General features: G+C 62.8%; 1 protein-coding gene across 1 annotated transcript; it reads right to left on the reverse strand.

The window, feature by feature from the left end:
* Positions 1–4,560: 4,560 nt before the first annotated feature.
* On the reverse strand, positions 4,561–11,848 carry BSG (basigin (Ok blood group)). The gene is made up of 8 exons (XM_047708057.1): positions 11,696–11,848; positions 6,858–7,014; positions 6,119–6,201; positions 5,859–5,992; positions 5,501–5,777; positions 5,176–5,200; positions 4,997–5,058; positions 4,561–4,895 (listed from the first exon to the last, which is right to left on the reverse strand). The coding sequence occupies exons 1-7, from the start codon at positions 11,760–11,762 to the stop codon at positions 4,998–5,000; spliced, it is 804 nt and encodes a 267-aa protein (XP_047564013.1). The 5' UTR covers positions 11,763–11,848; the 3' UTR covers positions 4,561–4,895; position 4,997.
* Positions 11,849–19,180: the final 7,332 nt, after the last annotated feature.

Genomic DNA, 19,180 nt, shown 5'->3' on the forward strand with positions numbered 1-19,180 from the left:
GGCTAGAGTCAGGTTGGGGGTTATCTGGCGTTAGGTGACATGGGAGCACAGGCCCAGGACCCTGTCCCTTGGTCCTCATCCCAGCTCAACCAGAATGTGGGAGGAGGTAGTGAGAACCGGGTAATGGAGAGAGACAGGAGAGAGAAGGAGCCTCTGGCCCCCTGGGAGCCACCTACCCTCATGGCACTTTTCAGGGGGAGCCACCACCTGCCAGTTTTTCTGGCCCATGAAGGCAGAAATGTAATTTGTCTCTGCACACAGCAGGCACTCCTGGGCGACCGAGGGAGGGACCGAGCCGGGCCATCTTGAGCCCCCAGCAGGCTGCCTCAAGCCCTGGAGACTCCCGTGCTTCTGCCAAGCAGGTCTGGCATCCCAGGGGGCTGCTCCCAAGAGCCTCAGACCAGGCCAGACCTGCGGCTGCAGGTCTGGGTGGGCGGGGCCGCTCTGGGTCCTAAGGGCGAGGGAGCAGCTGGGCGGGCCGCAGAGTCGGCAGTGCCAGGCTGCAGCCGGCCCCTGGCAGATGTGTGCTCCAGCTGAACGGGCATCTTTTATGCTCACCATGGGAGCATGTCAGTCTGGGCAGGCTGCCAGAGGCCCGGGGCTGAGGCAGAGAGTGGGGAGGCGGCGGACCCATGGCCCAGCCTGAGGACCCACTGCGCTTGGAAGGGAGAGAGGGGGGCCTGGACTGTGAGCAACCTAGGGGGTCCTGGCCCCTCTCTGGGCCTTGGCGATCCTGTCCCCAGGTCCTGACGACTCCTCTCCACCCAACAGACCCCACCTTGGGCCAGAAGGCCACCAGCTCCCCGTCTCTCCTACTCCCTCTTACCCCTTGCCGAGGGCACAGTACTCTTTTTGCATTCGTTCCACAAATGTTTACGAAGCACCTGACCCAGGGGCTGGGATTCCGGCCACCCGCTCTCTGCTGACAGGAGCAGAAGGGACCACCAACATAGTAAAGGTTACGTTCAATAGACATTCTGTTATCCATCAGAAGGTGCTACACAATTCAGAGCCGGGAAAGGGATGAGAAGGGTGCTGGGGGTGATGTCTGAGGGAAGACCTGAAAAAAGGAGGGCTGGTGCCAGGAGCGCATTTGTGGGAAGAGTTTAGCAGGCGGCATGGCCCATGCAAAGGCCCTGAGGCAGGATGGTGCCTGGCTTGTGGGAGAAGAAAGGATCTCAAGGTCCCAGGGGTGGGAGAAGGTGAGTACCCTCAGAGATGACAATCATCAAGCTATCAAACCTATCAAACCGTGAGTCAGTTCACAATGGTCTGTTGCCTAACGGACCCCTCACTAAACCCCAGGGGCGCCTGGGTGGCTCAGGCGTTAGGCGTCTGCCTTCAGCTCAGGTCACAATCCCAGAGTCCTGGGATCAAAATCCGCATTGGGCTCCCTGCTCGGTGGAAAGCTTGCTTCTCCCTCTCCCACTCCTCCTGCTTGTGTGCTCTCTCTCGCTGTGTCTCTGTCAAATGAAAGGAAAGAAAGAAAGAAAGAAAGCAAGCAAGCGAGCCCAGTCCCTTCCTACCATCTGGTTTGCCCCATTCTTCCTCACCATTCCTGGGCCCCAGAAGAGGCTCTGGGGGGCCCCTCCTGACCTCCCAGCTGCCCGGCTCCCCAGCCGCTCTTGGCATTCACGAGCCTGCTTCCTCTCTAGTTGGGGCAAGTCCAGGTTGAAAGTCCTGAAGCCCCTAGAGTTTGGGGACCCTCTGGGTGAAAAACAGACCCGGAAGACAAAATAAGGCCATGGCCTGGTGACAGGTCCCAGTTTTCAAGTCTCAGGGGTGGCCTGGAGAGCCCACTGCCAGACTCGGGAGCCACGGGATGTCCCATCACCATGGTGACAGGTCAGAAGGCTTAGGTCAGAGAGCCACCGTGGTGCAGGGCCAGCCCTGGCATCCTGCCCACGGTAGCGAGTGACCACAGGCAGAGCAGCCCACCGCCTTGGCTTCGTGCTATCTGTGCTACCAGGTCGGGGTCCCCAACTCAGCTGACCTAGGGTTCACCAGACTTTCCCTTTCCTTACAGAGATCACTCCCCTGGTAGGTGCAAGGATGGCGTAGGAAGACCAAACTCTGATGACGCCCCAACACCTCTCCCACTTTGTTTCTGCTCCCTCTTCTGCTGCTGGGCGAGGCCCTCATTGTAACGCAGGGGGTGCCCGGGGGGCTCCCGGTCTGGGGGGGTCCCAGGGAAAGAAGGGCGACCCCGTCTGTGGGCCCAGAGATGCCAGCGGACGCTTCCAAGTTTCATCAGTTCTGTGCCCTTGTTCATCGGGTGGACACCCCAGCCCTGCCCCTCTGCCTCCCGCCCCAAGTTGGGAGTCTCCAGACGCTGGTTCCGGAGCCTCCACGCACTCGCCAGACGATCTCACCGAATCCTGTGACTCCTCCATCCCACTCTGGGGAAACCAGGGCCGGCTTCAGCAGCCGTTGACGAACTCCCCCCCCAGCAGCAGGGGGCGGCACAGTGCTGCGCACCTCGGACGGATGAGTACTTCTGGGCTTAAAGATGTACAAGGCTGTTTGGGAGTGACCCCATTTCTGCTCATTGTGTCCGTGTGAGGGGCACCTCTGCGGGGGGGGGGAGGAGGGTCTCTCAGGGAAGGAGGACCAACAAGAGGTCAGCTGAGGTGGCCATGCCTCACTCGCCATATCACAGACTTGCTCGGCCACGCCCCTCCAGGGCCCAATGCTCTGCCTGCCAGAAGCCACCACACCTCCCTGAGCCCCTCGACCCTGTGCACCGGGGTGCAGCACAAGCGTGATGAACGCAGCCACTGCCTCTCAGGGGACACAGACCCCTAGCAACCCAATGTCCACCGCTCTGACTTTGGGGGAGAAGGCAGTTGCACCCAAGCTCTGGGGTCCCCCAGCAGCGTCCCCAGCCAGGGGCCAGCCTCTCACCACCTCCCCTACCCTGACCAGGGCCAGCCCCCAACAGAGCCCCCAGCCCCAGCCAGGCCAGGGGTGCCCAGCCCATGTTGCTAGTGCCCCCAAGGAGCCCCAGGCTTAGGGATGTTGGCACAGGCATGTCCAGGTGGGGGGTCCGCGGGGCCAGGCGGGGGCAACCCCAAAACCTCCATAGAGGAGGGGCTCCCTGGGCCCTAAGCCCTGCTCAGTGACTCACCCACAGCTCCCTCTGGTGACGGCGGGAGGGAAGAGCCAGGCCCGCAGCTCCCCCAACTCTGGGGCCGTTAGCTCGGTTCCTCCCCAGGATGTGGGGGGGTCAGGCACCCCCCTAGGCTGTGGTGTGCATGGCCGCCATTAAAGGACCCCGCTCCGTCCACAGAAGCCCAGGGACAACACCCACAGCTAGATGCGACCGTCCTGGGGACCATGCCGAAGGCTGGACCCAGTGGGGACGGGCACCCAGGGCCACCACCCAGACAGGCTGCGCCTCCCACCTCAGAGCTGGGAGTCAGACTGGTGGCTCGCAGACCGAGCCTGTCTTCAACGTTTGGGGATTGGCTATGTTGGAGCTTTTCCCAACATCAGATTTCATGCCCAAACCTTGCTTTCTGGCCTCCAGTCCCGCCGGAGGTCTGGGCCCACGTCCAGAGGGGAGGAATACAGAGTCCCTTGGGCAGCAGGGTCTACCTGCACAAGCCTGTTCCCTTCCCTGGGACAGCTTCCCCTCTAGTACCAAGCAGGAGGCCTGGATGGCACCTGCTAGAGCCCCCAGGTTTGGGGAGGCCCTGCCTATCTGCTCCCCCTAGAGCACGACCCAGCCCCTCAACCCTGTCCACGTGGCCCGATTTGCTCCAGTGTCAGGCTGTGATCAGCCAACAGGGACCCCCTTTTCTTGGGCACCAGGCTCAGGAGGGCCACCTGTCTTTCCAGGCCTCAGGCACCCCTCTTTGGCTGGAACAAAGTCCCCAGGGGCTAGCTCTGCTGGGGACACCTGCTGGGGCTCTCATGAGGTCCTGGCTGGCCCACGGCCCTCACACGTTCCAGCCCAGGGCAGGGGTGAAGGCACTGTGGATACGAGTTGCCTGTCCTGGGGGGCCCAGCCCTGCTCTGGAGCACTCACAGGGCTCCTTGTAGTCCTCTGCATGCCCCTCCCCCCCTGCGCTGGCAACAAAGCTCCTGGCCAGCCTGTCAGCCCTGCCCCATCCCCAGGACCCCAACCACGCCACCCTGCACCCCCGCTCGCTCTCCTGGAAGACCCAGTCGGCGCGTGCAGAAGCCCGAGGAGAAAGAGACAGGTCAGCTTTTCTTTATTGGTGAGCAGGCAGGTGGTGGGCCAGTCAGGACGCTGGTGAGCAGCTGGGGAGGGGGCTTTGTAGCCGAGGCCGCTGGCAGGTGCACGGAGGGCGGGGGGAGGCCTGGTGGGCCTGCCAGCAGCTGCACGACACACACCTGAGGTGCCGCGTCAGCACAACTTGAGACTCACACTGGGCATGACCTGGGACTTTCCACAGAGGGTCCCAACAAGGCCCAGCAGCCCCAGAAAGAGGCCAGTGTGCCCTTCACAACCCCCACTACAGGAGAGATGGCTAAATGCCCAAGGGACAGCGAGGGGACGGGTTGTGGGGACAGGAGGGACGGGTGGGAGACATGGGGGGAGGGACGGGTGGGAGACATGGGGGAACAGAGAGGGGACAGGTGGGCAGGGGCAGCTGAGGGGACGGGCCGAGGACAGGAGTCTCGCAGGAAGCTCACGGCTCCCCCGAGGCGCTCACAAATCTTTAAAAAGGAAAAACAAAACCCCTAAGGAAGGAATCCTATGTGTAGAAAACCCTAGTTTAAAAAAGGAAGAAACACTGTGATCTGACCCACGGTGTGTGTGGTCTGCTTCCGCGGGGCAGGTCTCCTCTGAGAGGAAGAACGCGGGGTCTGCAAACACCGGGTCTGCAAACAGCAGGCTCGGAGCTGCTCCAGATGGAGGCCAGCCGCTGCAGGGGCAGGAGGGGCTCTCAGAACCTGAGGCCTGCGGGCAGGCACCCCGCTCCCTCCCCCCCCTCCCCCCCCCCCCCCCCCCCTCCCCAAGCCTCACCTCAGTTGGCGTTCCTCTGGCGCACGTTTTTGCCCTTGTCGTTCACGTGCCCGCTGCTCTTCCTGGGGTAGGAGGGCGGGCCTCTGGTCGCTCAGGAGGCCCCACAGAGGCCCCTCGGCTACCACTGCCCGGCGGCCCGCACAGGGCCCCACCCCGCCCCGCATGCCCCCCAGACTTACAGCGGCGCGGCGCCCGCGTCCTCATCTGTGCCAGTGTGCAGCCACATGAAAGGGGACAGGCCGTCAGAAGGGGCGTCGCACCAAGCCCCGGCAGGGCCCTCAGCGTCCCCGACCGCAGAGACAGGGAGGCAGCCCCGCCCCCGGGACGCGCCCCTCAGAGCGCACGGTTGGCGGGGGGCACCCACCCACTGACAGCCCCGTGACTGAGGCCGGAGAGTCCCCGGGCCGGGGACCCTCACCCCACAGCACCCTCCTCTGTCCGGAGCTCCTGGACAGCGGCCCCTCCCCAACCCAAGCCTACAGGAACAGAGGGCATGCGGCTCACCGTCCAGGACCTCGTCCGGCTTTCGCCGCTTCTCGTAGATGAAGATGACCGTGACCAGCACCAGCACCTCGGCCACGATGCCCAGGAAGGGCCAGAGGGCAGCAAAGCGGTTGCGCACGCGCAGCACGATGACGGCCTGGCCGGTGCCCTCTGAGCTGGTGCCATTGCACACGTAACTGCCCGGGTCTGCCTCCAGGTCCAGGTCTGCGATGTGTAGCTCTGTCTTGGTCTCCGACGAGATCACCAAGTACTTGCTCTGGGAGCTGTTGCTGATGACCTGGGGGCAGGTGGACCTTGTAGGCGCCCAGGCAGAGGCCGAGGCTAGGGTCAGCCCGTCCCCCGTGCACACATCTCTCACCTCCCCGGAGTTCTCCATCTTGTACCACACCCATTCGCTGACCGCGGGAAAGGAGTCCGACTTGCAGCCCAGCACGACCGTCTCCCGCTCTGTGGCGTGCTCTGACCTCTTCACGGCCTTGATGTTGGGCGGCCCTACGGGGGAGACCGGGCAAGGCAGGGGCCTGAGCCCACGCTCTGCTGCCTCCCCGGCTGGCCTTGCGGGGCTGACAGGCAGCGTCGCCCCCACCCCCGGATGTGCCAGGGGCCTGCCGAGCTCACCCTTCACCTGGATGTTGGTCCTGCCCGCGAGCTCTGGGAGGAAGATGCACGAGTACTCCCCAGAGCGCTCCCCCAAGTCCACTCTGCAAGCAGACACACGGCAGTGAGCGGGGCCCGCGAGGGAGCACCAACTCTTCCCGAGTACAGCTCGCGCCGCAGGGGACTCCCAGCAGTCAGGACCAGGAGCGGTCAAGGGGTCACAGTCGGGAGGGACGAGGCGGCATGGCGTCAGCACAGGGAACCGGTACCCCTCCCTGACTGGCGGCCTGCTTCCATGAGTCTCTGTGCCCAGCACCCCAGAAACCAGAAACAGGACCCTGCTTCTAGAGTTGGGCCTTCCTGACCAAGACAAGGCCGCAGAGCAGGGTGCCCTAGAGTGCCTGAGGCCTCGGGGGGCCAGGGAGGGGAGACCTCAGGCTGGACAGAACCCAAGTCTGCCCGCCCACCGAGCCAGCCCCCTGGGGAGAGCAGGGAAGGGTCTTCGAGGCTGGCCCTACACTCAGCAGCCCCTGGCCCCTCGCTGGAGCCTGGGCCTTGGCCATCTCACAGCCAGGGGTGCGTGCAGAGCTCGTGCCTAAGATCTGTCCAGAGAGAGCCCACCGGCTGAAACCTTCGTTCCGACGGACCACAGAGGCCACTGGCAGCGACGACACATCGGAGCCAGCGGGGCGCAGGGTGGGGCCTGGGGGGCGGCATCTCTGCAGGCCCTGGGGCTAACCCGCCTCTGGGCCCCACTCACTCAAACTCCGTCTTCAGGTCAGGCAGGGCGTCCTCCTTGAGCACCTTGCCCCCCTTCACCCAGCGGTGGCCCGTGATCTCAGTGGCGCTGCTGTTCAAGGTGCAGGTAAGGCGCGTCTTGGAGCCAGTGTCATCGATGGAAGTCCAGATGTGGCTCACTGGGGGCCACAGGACAGGACGTAAGCAAAGGGATCAGGGCAAGAAAGGACCCAAATCGAGGGCCCCAAGCTGCCTGCCCGTGTGCCCCTGGGCCAGCCTACAACAGCCCGGCCACTACAGGCCGGGAGGAGGCCGCGAGCCTGAATCACAGCTGGCTCCTTCCGCTGTGCCAGAGGGGCCACGGGGCTCCAAGCGGAGGGCTCAAAGCAGCTTCCTGTCAGGAGACAAATTACCTGGCTGGGTCAGGTATGGGAGCAGAAGCCCTTGACTAGCCTGAGCCCGCGGACTGCCGGGTCCAGCCCCAGCACACACCTGGCATTCCCTTTTTTAAAAGGCAGATCTCAGGACAACTGGGGGCTCAGTCAGTCGGGCTCTTGTCTTCAGCTCAGGTCGTGACGCCCAGGGCCAGGGATCGAGTCAGTCCCGCATCAGGCTCCCTGCTCTGCCTGTCCTGCACCCCCCGCCCACTGCTCCCTCTCTCAAAACACAGGAATCTTCAAAAATAAACAAAGTACATTTACACAGCCCAAGCCACCATTCCCTCACTGGACACCCTTGCCCATGCCCCTCCCCCCTTCAAAGCAAGGCCATCCAAGGTGGGGCCTGGAGGGCCCCCCGGCCCCCCCCCCCCCCCCCCCCGCACCCTCCTGGCTGGATGACCTCTTCTGGAAGGTCAAGGGCTCTGCTCTCACTTGCCACAAAGCTACTATGGAGATGGCCCAGACGCCGAGGTGGACCCCCAGGGGCCCTTCCTCTCAATGTCCAACTAGGTGAACTTCCCCACCGGTCTGAGGTGTTCTCTTTAGGAAGCGAAACGCGAAAACCTCTCAGTACCAGTGAGCAGCCTGATGAAGCAGCAGAGCCTGACCAGGGAGGGGGGAGCTGTGAGACTCAGGCAGGGGGAGGGGGACCACCCCCCACCCCCGCACTAGAGGCTGGGCCACAGCGGAGCAGCAAGCCCGCCTGGGTCCGAATCAGAGCCCTACCCCAGGGCTTGCAGCAGAAGACGCTCCTGGGCTCGCCCTGTCCCTACCCTCCTCCTGCAGGAGGGCGGCCACTTCAGAGAGCAGGTTCCCAGACAGAGCAGTCTCAGGCCAGCTGTTGGCAACTCTGTTCAGCCCGCCACCAAATTCACATGCCTTCTAGAAGACCGTGCCCAGAGATGCGGACACAGAGAGAGCCACCCCCGGCGACTGGCGACGAGCCTTTTCCCATTCAGTCTGTAAGGAGATGCCCACAGCATGAAGTTGGGTAAAAACCCTAACAGGAGATGGAAGTAGCGACAAGAAATAGGGTCCATCAGCAGCAGACACCCAGGCAGTCACTAAGAAAGTTTAACCCAAGGGGGCACCTGGGGGGTTCCGTCGGCTCAGGTCATGACCCCGGGGTCCGGGGATGGAGCCCCACATCATCAGGCTCCCTGCTCAGAAGGGAGCCTGCTTTGCCCTCTCTGCCCCTTTCCACTCCCTCCTTGTGTGTGTGCTCGCTCTCAAACAGATACATAAAATCTTTAAAAGATAGAAAGAAAGGAAATTTAACCCAAAACCTGAAAGGGCAGCAGGCCATCTGTACTGGAGGGTGACCCCGGCGGGGTGGCTTTCTCCCGTGACTCACAGGCAGGATGCGCCTGGCTCCTCCTCAGAGTCCCGGGTACCTGAGTCCTCCGTGGGCTGACAGCTCCCCTCCCCTGTCCCGCCGCGAACTGAACACACAGCCCTCAGCTTCCCACATGCGCTCCCACTCGGGGCGGGGGGAGAGGGTGGCGGCCTTTGTGGGAGGAGGTTGGAACCAAGGCCACTGTGGATGGGACATAGGTCGTGGACCCCCACGAGGCGGACAGGAACTGCACGGAGGCCCCTCCCACCCCCGTGGGCCCTCGAGTACAGATGCACACACGCCGACACATGCGTGCACACACGCCGACACATGCGTGCGCACCACGTGTACCGCACACCAGCGCCCAGCTTCAGGCTGCGCAGCCGAGCGCAGGCTGCGCCACAAGGCCTTGAGGACTTCGGCCTTTCTGCTCAGGGGCAAGGCAGGATACCCCCCAAGGTCCTGGCGACAGGTGGGCCTCCGAGTCTGCCCACTGGGGGTGGCCTGCAGGCCGTCCGCAGGACTCGGGCGGCCCAGTGACAAGCAGACAGGGGCGGGAAGCCGCGAGAGGGCCGACAGCCTTCTCGGCGGAGCCATGTCTGCAGAAGGGTCCCCTCCCAGCCAGCTGCGTTTCTCAGGAGTCACGATTTCCCAAGACTGCAAAACCAGCCTTCCGAGCAGAGCTGGGAGCGGCGCGTCAGGGTAGGAAGCGAGGCCCGAGGCGGGCTCCCCCAGACAGGCCTGCCTCCCTCTGAAGCCTCACGACCCGAGGCTGAACCCTTGTCCCCTCAGCCACGGGCTGCGAGAACCAGCTGCACCCTGCCTCCCTGGGAGACAAGGATGTGGCCCGAACCCCACAGGCTTGGGGACTTCTCCCAAGGAGGAGCAGGGGTGCAGGGGACTCCAGTCTGAGAGGCCAAGGCAGGCCCACCCCGACACCCACGTCTGAGGAACAACAGGCTAACACTCCTGCCCTACCTGAGGGTCACATGAGGCAGGGGACCCCACCTGGCCTGGCAGATGGGAGGGGCACCCCAGGGAATTCACAGGGGCAGGAGGGACGAACAAGGGAGGGGGCCAAAGAATAAAAACTCGGTTTTGGCCATGTGACCACGAGCCTCGTTTCCAAGTCAAGTCACCTTCATCTAAAAACAGCCGCCCCTCCTCCACGCCCTGCGGCAGCCGGGCAGGGCACAGGGCCAGGTGGGCCTTATGGTAAACAGCCCAGGAGCGGGAGGAGGCCGCCGGCAACCCCCCTCTCCCCACCCACCTCCACCGCCCGCTCAGGTAGGAGGAGCGAGAGAACATTTCTGGGACGCCAGCCAGGGGCCCGCCCCGCCCACCCCCTGCACTTCGCTGGCAGGCGGCTGCAGCTCCCCTCCCCACAGGAGGCTCTGAGGCGGCCAGCAAACTGGAGTCCACCTGTACCCCAACCAGGCCGAGGGGACCCAGGACAGTCCCAGCGCGCGCCCTGTCCTGCGGTCTCAGCCGACGTGGGCGCCAACCTGGCAGACACTTGCTGTGTCAGCCGAGGAGACCCCTGCTGGCACGGTCCCCTGAAGAAAGTCTCTGGGAAGCTGACCCAGGCAGGAGAGGCGAACAGGGACGCGCAGTGTTTGAGTCCCCGGAGGGAGAGGTGCAGCTGCCAGAGCTGAGAAAGGACACGGTGCCCTTAGGGCTCGCTGGGTTAAGCGTCTGCCTTCGTCCAGGTCCTGGTTTTGGGGTCCTGGGACTCAGCAGCACATCGGGCTCCCTGCTCAGCGGGGAGCCTGCTTCTCCCTCTCCGTCTGCCCCTGCTCATGCTCTCTCTGCTCACTCTCAATAAGTAAATAAACAAAATCTTAACAAAAAAAGTGAGAACGAAGAGCACACAAATGCAGGTCCCAGGTGGATCCAGACGCCCGCAGACACGCAGAGCCCCCCCCGCATGGTGTGCGAGAGGGCAGGGACAGCCCAAGCTCCCGCAGCAGGGGTCCTCCAGCCTCCCTAGCAGAGCCGTGGGGACGTAACCCAGGAATCAGGTGGAAGGGGCAAGCTGGGGGGGGGGGGGGGGCTGTGCCACCCAGCAGAGAGGTAAACCAAGAGTCCCCTCCCCCTGCCGGCCACGGCAGCGATCTGTGAAGGCTCGACTGGCAGCCTGTCTTCCGCACTCATCTCGCCTGTGGGCTCCTGTCCGAGTCCTCCAGAGACCCGCTGGCCGGCCAAAAGCGGGTGTGCCTGCCAGGGGCATTCAATAAACTGGAGGCGGTCAGCTGAGACCGGACGGTGGGTCAGCTGTGAGGGGCTGCAGCTCCTCCAAGAGGCCCGCGGGCTGCTGCCAGCCACCAGCGCTCCGGCCCCCTCCCTGCACTCTGCTCCCGAGGGCCCGTCCGGAGAAACCTTTACCCCAGAACACAACGGGAGTGTCCACACAGGAAGCCCACCTCTACCGGGAAGACCCAGGCTGTCCTGCTTCCCCCGCAGACACGCCAGAACCCGGGCTCCAGCGGGCGCGCCCGAGCCACGTCGCCCACCCGCAAACCGTGGCCCACTCCCGGGAAGAGCTTCGGGACACACGCGCGTCCGGGGCTAAAAACGGCGCGCCCCACACTTCCCGCTCCTACCCGGGCTGCCCAGGCGACCTCACGGCGACCTTGGCCCCCGTGCCCCCCCCCAATCTGGGCCCCGGCCTCAGTTTCCCCTCCTGCAAAGCGCGGCCACCTCCCTCTGCGCCCCGAGGTGGGACAGAAACCCGAACCCGCGGAGCGCGCCGGCTTCCCTCCAAGGGCTCCGGCGTCCGGGCCACAGCGGGCGCAGGGGCCTTCCGGGGCGCGACTCGGGACCCAAACCTGCCAGGAATGACGACCCCCCGCGGGTCCGAAGACGCCCCCGGCCGAGGCGACCCCCGCGCGTCCCCTCGAGCATCACGGGGGCGCCCCGGGCCCGGGCGGACGACGGGCTCCGCTCCAGGCTTCGCCGAGGCCGCGCGGGGTCCCCTCGGCCGGGCACCGCCGGCTCCCCGCGGAGGGCGTCAGGGGTCCAGAGACCACCGCCCCCTCCAGCGCCCCTGGCCCCGCCCCCACCCGCGCCGGGCCGGACGCTCACCCGCCCCGCAGCCGACCTCGGCGCCCAACAGCGCCAGCGCCAGCACCACGAGCCGCGGAGCCGCCATGTCACCACCGTCCGTGCCGTCCCCGCCGCCAACCGCCGCCCGCGGCGCTATAAGAACCGGAGGGAGGGCTTGGCGCGCGCGCGCCGGGCGACGTCTAGGGGCGGGGACGCGCACGGCACGGAGGCCTCCCCCCACCCCTCCGCGCACGCGCGCGGACGCACGTACGCACGCGCCGGAGCGAGCGGGCGCCAACAGCGGCCCACGTGACCCTGGCCCCCGCCCCCGCCCCCCCCCCCCCGCCCTGGGGCCGTGGCTGTGTTGCTAGGAAACGGGGACGGGACCTGCGGGTACTGCGCCGGGCCCCTCCTCCCTTTCTTCGGCCCCGCAGAGTGTGACGTCAGAACAGAGGCGTGTCCTCGCCGGGGCTCGAGGTCCCCGCCGGGGAGTGTGCGTGTCTCGTCGCGACACGGACAAGAAGAGCCGGGGCGGGGACCCCGCGGGCAGGTGGGACGCGCGTCCGGGGCTGCGTGGGCCGCCGGCCGAGCGGGCGGGGGGAGCCCGGTTCGCCGCTCGGTGCTGCGTGCGGGGTCTGCGCGGGCTCGTGCGGGGGCGTCCCCAGCCGGCTCTGCAGCTCCTCGTCCCCAACGCTTCCCGGCAGATGCTCGTCGCTTCCATCCTGTTGTGCTCAGACTCGAAGCTTTATTTTTGCGCGTTTCTACGATTCCGTGTTTGACGCGGCGCCGCGGGAAAGGGAGCACGAGCGGGGGGCGGGGCGGGGAGCAGGCCCCGCCCCGCCGTCTAGATCCCGGGACCCAGCGACCACGGCCCGGGCCTAAGGCAGATGCCGAACTACGGAGGCACCCGGGCGCCCCTAAGAGTTTATTCGTAGTAGTAGTAGTAATCTCGGGGCGCCGGGGTGGCTCGGGTCATGGTCCCGGGGCCCTGGGATCGAGCCCCGCATCGGACTCCCTGCTCCGCGGGGAGCCTGCTTCTCCCTCTGCCACTCCCCCTGCTCGTGTTCCTTCTCTCGCTGTGTCTCTCTCCGTCAAATACATAAATAAAATCTTTTAAAAAAATAAAATGAGGGAGCCTGGGTGGCTCAGTGGGTTGAGCCGCTGCCTTCGGCTCGGGTCGTGGTCTCGGGGTCCTGGGATCGAGTCCCGCGTCGGGCTCTCTGCTCAGCAGGGAGCCTGCTTCCCTCTCTTTCTCTCTCTGCCTGCCTCTCTGTCTACTTGTGATCTCTCTGTCAAATAAATAAATAAATAAAAATCTTTAAAAAAAAAATAAAATGATAGTAGTGATCTCTACACCCAACGTGGGGCTCGAACTCACAACCCTGGGATCAAAAGTTGCGTGCTCTACCAACCCAGCCAGACGGGCACCACTACAACGAATTTTTTTTTTTTAAGCTTTTATTTATTTATTCATGGGGAGACAGAGGGAGAGGCAGAGGGAAAAGCAGGCTCCCCGCTGAGCAGGGAGCCCAACACGGAGCTCGATCCCAGGACCCCCGGGTCATGACCTGAGCCAAAGGCAAACCTTCACCAACTGAGCCACCCAGGTGCCCCACAAAATACTTTTTTAAATGAGAAAATAATTTCAAACAAAAATAAGGTAGTGTAATCTTCATGACCTACAGTTAGGCAGTGGTTCTTATAAATGACACCAAAAGATTGATCAACAATAAAATATTAAAAACTTTGTGCTTCGAAGAATACCAAGAAGGAAGTGAAAAAACAACGCATAGAATGGGAGAAAATATTGGCAAATCATGTGTCTGATGAGGAACATCTAGAATATGCAGAGGACACTTATAACCTGATTTAAGACAAGGACAAACAATCCAATTTTAAAATGGACAAAGGATCGGAATACAACACTCCTCCAAAGACCCACAAAAAGGCCCTAAGCCGGTGAAATGAAGCTTGCCGGCGGGCGCCGTCTGGGTACGCAGCAAGTCACTGCCACAGGGAGGCCCCATCCACAGCAACCTGGCGGGACGCTGTGATCAGAAGGAAACTCACAGGGGCACCTGGGTGCCTCAGTCAAGTCTCTGTCTTCAGGTCAGGTCATGGTCTCAGGGTCCCGGGATCGGTCCTGGGATTGAGCCCCACATCGGGCTCTCTGCTCAGCGGGGAGCCTGCTTCCCAACTCCCACTTGCTTCTCTGCCTACTTGTGATCTCTATCCGTCAAATAAATAAAATCTTCTTTTTTAAAGATTTTATTTATTTGACAGACAGAGATCACAAGTAGGCAGAGAGGCAGGTGCAAAGAGAGAAGAAGGGAAGCAGGCTCCCCGCTGAGCAGAGAGCCCGACTTGGGGCTCGATCCCAGGACCCTGAGATCATGACCTAAGCCGAAGGCAGAGGCTTTAACCCACTGAGCCACCCAGGGGCCCCAATGAATAAAATCTTAAAAAAAAAAAAAAAAAAAAAAAAAGGAAGGAAACTGACAGGTGTGGGGCATGAAGAACCAAACCCTCACCCAGGGCAGGGAGGGAAAGAGACTGGCACAGCCGCGGTGGAAGACGCCCCAGCAGTTCCCATGTCCCAGGTGTGCACGTGTGAACACTGATGCCGGCACTCCCACAGACCTGCAGGCCGACAGCCCCACAGCGTGCCTCTTTTGTTTTCCTGGTCATTTTTAAGAACCGCAGACACGAGAGGAGCTCTGAAAAATCAAGAAGTCACCTTTTTGCCAGAGACACTTACAAGGGAAAGCCCAACGGCCAGCTCTCTGCCTCACAGGGCCAGGAAGGGGGATCACGGGACATCCTGCAGCCTTTCCCTGTCCACCTCTCCCAGCGGACCCCCCCCGCACCGTCCCAGCATCTGCTTTGGGCTCTAGCTGGAGGTGGTATTTAAGGGGACGCTTTGGTTATCCAGAGGGTTTCTCCGTGTCCCTGCGCGTCTCCCATGCACTGTACATGCTATTGGACTTCTGTTTCCTGCTCATCTGTTTTATGTCCACTTAATGATTCGACCTGCCAAAGCCCCTCGAAGGGAAGCAGGGTAAGTTCTCCCCGCCCCGTGGGTGAGGGAGGGCTGCTTTAGATCTGGGCTGGGCAGCTTCCTGAGGCTGTGATGTCCGGAGCGGCGGCAGCCGTGGGGAGGCGAGGGCAAGCCTGCGGACCACGGGGCAGGCTCGGGGAGGCAGGGACCGGGCAGAGGTGGAATGGGCTACGGTGAGTTCTGGAGGAGAGAGGCGCCGGATCCTGCTGCTGAAGGGGTTCTGCTCTCCGGAGATTCTCCTGCAGCACCTGGGAGCCTTAGAAAGGCCAGGAGCCCCAGCCTGGGGGCCGTGGGGTGGACAAAAGGGGGCCGAGAGCTACGTGCAGAATGACGAGGAAAGCAGCCAGCTGGCTTCCAGTCCCTCTGGCCTGGGTGGAATTCCATGTCCCCCGTCCTGCCCTCGCCGGGCTGGGCTGGGACAGATCTCGTGGCAAGTATTCCGGCCGCCAGGCGGTCTCTGCGCATTTGCAGGATGCAGCTGTGCCCGCCCCCCAAGACCCAGCATTCTGGCCCCCCTCCCTGGAGCTGGAGAAGACTTCCAGGGTCATTCCAGCAAGGGTGGCCAGATTTAGCAAGTAAAAATGCAGGTTGAATTTCAGATTTAAAAAAAATCCGTGATTTTTGAAGTGTAAGCCTATCCCATGCAGTATCTGGGGTAGACTTACACTAAAATGTACCTGTTCTGTATCTGAGACTCAGATGTAAGTGGGTGTCCTGTCTTCCACCTGGCGTCTCTGACCTGCCCAAAAGCAGCCCCGTTCCATCACCTGTTGTCGATTCCCTCACTGCCCTGGTCACTCTCTGACCTCATGTCCAGCCCGTGCTCCTTACCTCCTGCTCTTGCCTCCAGCCTGCCCGCCGGTGCGTGGGGGTGGGGACCAACGGCCACTCCTACCTTCCGCAGGTGCCTTCCTTGCTCCGTCCCCCACCCTGGCCTCGGAGGCCGGCTCCCTGTCTGGGAGGGGCCCAGATTCCAGATCTGGACGTCTTCCTCAGACAGAACTGCAAGGGGACAGCCCTCCTCTCTGGGCTGTCTCTGCCACTTTGGTCTGGGGATGGCAAGAAGCCCAGCCCCTGATGACCCTCAGGAATGGGCACCCCAGGCCCTCGGCTCCAGCGTCTCTGGCCCTGTGTCCTGCCTTGGAGTCCTGGGCAGGCCGTGCCAGGCTATGTGGTGCTGCTGGCTCCCTCCTCACCCCGTGCTGGCCGCCTCCGGGCAGAGGCCTCTCCTGGGCAGTGTCGGGCGCCCTACACCCAGGATGCCACCCCTGCCCGGTTCACTGCCTTCTGCTTTTTCTTAGAAAACTTCTCCAATTCATGGAGCAGGAGAGAGAAGAGGACTTTGGATTTCCGTTCTGTCACTCCCATCTGTCTGCTGCTACAATGTCTCCGCTTAGTTGTTACGTGCATTTTTCTGAAAGGGGGAGCTTTGAAATCCAGCCCTCTCGGGCGGTGACTGAGGGAGAAGGGGGCAACTTATGTTTCAGGTGTTAGGGAGCCCTGAGAGGGGTTCCGGCAAAGGGGGCTTGTCATCTGCTGTGTGTTCTAGAGAGCTGTCTGGGCCACCGAGGGGGAGGGGCCTGGGAGGGTCCGCAGTGGGAACGGGCAGGGGACAGGGTGTCAGTGGTCTGAGTGGTGCCCCCCAGAACCTATGAATGGGGCCTCATTTGGAGAAAGGGTCTTAAGATGAGCTCGTCCTGGATCAAGGGGACTAACTCAACAACTGGTGTCCTTCTCAGAGGCGCAAGATGAGAGACACACACACCCAGGGGAGACAGGCTGGGAAGAGGGAGCAGACCCGGGAGGGATGCGGCCACAGGTCCTGGGACCACGCCCGGAGCCCAGGAGCTGGAAGGGCCAGAAGGTTACTCCCCAGAGGCTGCAGCGGGCACACAGGCCAGCCCTCCTCAATGGTGGACTTTTGGCCCCAGAGCCGTTGGAGCCAGATTTCCGTTTTTGCTTTGTTACTGCCGGCCACGGGCTGGGGAGCTGCTGCAAATCCCACACCTCCCTTCATGTGGACTTGATGGCAAGGGGGCTGGGGCTGGACCACCCGGGGGCGCGCAGGGGTGTTGAGCAGGGGAGGCCCCCCGGGATATGCCCAGCCCGCGAGGGGGTTCAGCCTCTCAGCTCCGGGGCTCTTCACCGCTTAAGTGATATTTTCTCCCGGAAGATGGCAGCTGCCCCCACTCACTGAGCTGGCTTCCCTCTCGGGGCTCCCCAGTGGCCCACGGGCTCCTCACCCGGGTTTGGCTGGTGTCTTTGCCATACTGGGATCTCAGCAGGGCTCTTTCTCGCTCAGCCTTTCGTTTTGGCGAGTCCTCCAGCTCCAGCGTTATGGGGATGGTGCCCCCCCCCCCCCCCGCCTGGCTCCCCCGTGGTTCTGCACACGGCCCCTCCCTCCCTCCATGCCTCTTCCCGCCCCCGTTGTCTGCCAGAGCTCCTTGGCAGGCACCCCCCCCTCAACCCTAAGACAGGAGAGAAAGGGTCCAATTTGAGAAGCTTAGTGTCGTGGCGAATTAATTCTGGATCTGTGCTCCAGTCCGATCTCCCTGGACGCCCTGACTTCAGCCGCTTTCCAACCCCCGGGCCCCACGCTGTGGGCTCCAGTCTGTTATTCTGAGGCAGACCCCCAGCTGGCCAGGCTTTCCTTGAGGCTCATCTGTTTTCTGAGCACCGTGCTGCCGTGCCCAGGCGCGAACCCCACCCTGCCCCTCGGGTTGTGGGATGCGTGGCTTCATCGCCAGAGCCCAGGTCCCCTCATCAGTCAGCTGTGATGAGGACCTTCCCATCACAGGGCACCGGGGCAGGTGAACTGGTGTTTTCCATGGGGTGATGAGTGTCATGTCTGTGCTGGCGTGAACGGTGCCCGCCCCAGTCTGTATCCAGATACACCTTAGAATGGGCCTTTATTTTGGAGCAGCTGCAGGTGACTGGGTTAAAATGAGGTCACACTGGAGCAGGGTGGGTCCTAGCCTACGGCTGATGTCCTCATAAAAGGGGAATTCTGACAGACACAGGGCAGAGGCCACGCGACCATGGAGGCGGCACAGAAGGGGCACAGCCACAGGCCGAGGGGACGCCTGGAGCCCCCGGAGCTGGAGGAGCCAGGAAGGTCCTCCCTGGAGCCTTGGGAGGGAGGGCAGTCCTGTGCACCTTGATCTCTGACTTCGTGTCCCAGAATGTGGGAGGATAGGGTCTCATTGTCCTGAGGGCCTGCTTTGTGGCTTTGTCTCTCCTAGAGGGAGTGGAGTCCTACCCTCCAGTGGAAGCCAGAGGGAGGCCGTTTGACACTGTTGGAGATGGCCCTGCGCAGTCCTGAGTCTCCAAGCAGTGCGGGCTTTTTCTCAGTCATGCTGGTGGCCTCCCACTCCCCTGGGGACCTGTGGGGGCGCCCCACAGGGCCAGGAAGGAACAGCTGGGATGGGGAGATAAGCCTTTCTCCCTCCACACCCTGCCCTGATCTGCAGCCAGATGGAGCCACGCCAGAATGCGGACAAGGCCCAAGGCTTCCTTCCTGGCCTCCCTGCCTCTAAATGGGGTTCTCCCTCGAGGGTGTCACAGAACAACACAAACCGTGGCTTCCTGCAAAGCAAGGACGGGGCCACAGTGCTGGTGGGGGCGTGGCGGCATGCCAGCGCTTCTGTGCAGGAAAGAAGTGGCCAGAGCAAAAGGTCCCAGATGTGGGGCGCCTGGGTGGCTCAGTGGTTAAAGCCTCTGCCTTCGGCTCAGGTCATGATCCCGGGGTCCTGGGATCGAGCCTCACATCGGGCTCTCTGCTCGGCAGGGAGCCTGCCTCCTCCTCCTCTCTCTCTGCCTGCCTCTCTGCCTACTTGTGATCTGTCTGTCAAATAAATAAAAATCTAAAAAAAAAAAAGGTCCCAGATGCAGCCAGCAGCCAAGTTGAGGCACAGTCCAAAACCCGCTGGCTGGTGGCTGGAACACACAGGTCCCCGCGCGCGAGAGCATCCCTGGCCGCCGACAGGAGCGAGGCCCCCACACACACGGTCCCGGGGATGGACCCGAGCCCATATCGCCTGGGGAGGGAAGCAGACACAGAAGGGCATGCGGGGTGTGAGTCCACGAGGGTAACCTGCCCAGAACAGGCTCCTCCACACACAGGAAGGGGGCTCATGGGCCCCAGGGCCAGGGGGTGATGGCTGGTGGGGACGGGGTTTCCTTCTAAGGTGACGGAAATTTCTAGAATCTGGTGTATCTGCAGCATGGGAATCGCATCTCAGTAAAGATGTTACCAGAAAAATAAGAGGAAGAAGATACTGAACATCCCTGCTCAGGGTCTCTGCACATCGCTGCCTCTGGCCCAGCCCCTGGGGTCCCAGCCTGGAGCCTGTCCCGGGAGCAGCAGGCCCCTGACTTTAGTGGCCTCCATGAAGAGCCTTCCGAGTGCAGCCCACTTCATCAGCAGGGAAGCCATGGCCCGTGCATGGCCACGTGGCCCATGGAGA

The sequence above is a fragment of the Lutra lutra genome, chromosome 1 (genome assembly GCF_902655055.1).
Source record: "Lutra lutra chromosome 1, mLutLut1.2, whole genome shotgun sequence".
In the NCBI taxonomy this organism is placed as follows: domain Eukaryota; kingdom Metazoa; phylum Chordata; class Mammalia; order Carnivora; family Mustelidae; genus Lutra; species Lutra lutra.

What these genes read in the sequence shown, in the direction of transcription:
- BSG (XM_047708057.1), bottom strand. Translation starts at nt 11,762, where the DNA reads ATGGCGGCTCCGCGGCTCGTGGTGCTGGCGCTGGCGCTGTTGGGCGCC. An exon ending in CGAGGTCGGCTGCGGGGCGG is followed by an intron (nt 7,015 to 11,695) that starts GTGAGCGTCCGG and finishes TGTGGCCCCCAG; the next exon opens with TGAGCCACATCTGGACTTCC. An exon ending in GACGCGGGCGCCGCGCCGCT is followed by an intron (nt 5,059 to 5,175) that starts GTAAGTCTGGGG and finishes CTCCTACCCCAG; the next exon opens with GAAGAGCAGCGGGCACGTGA.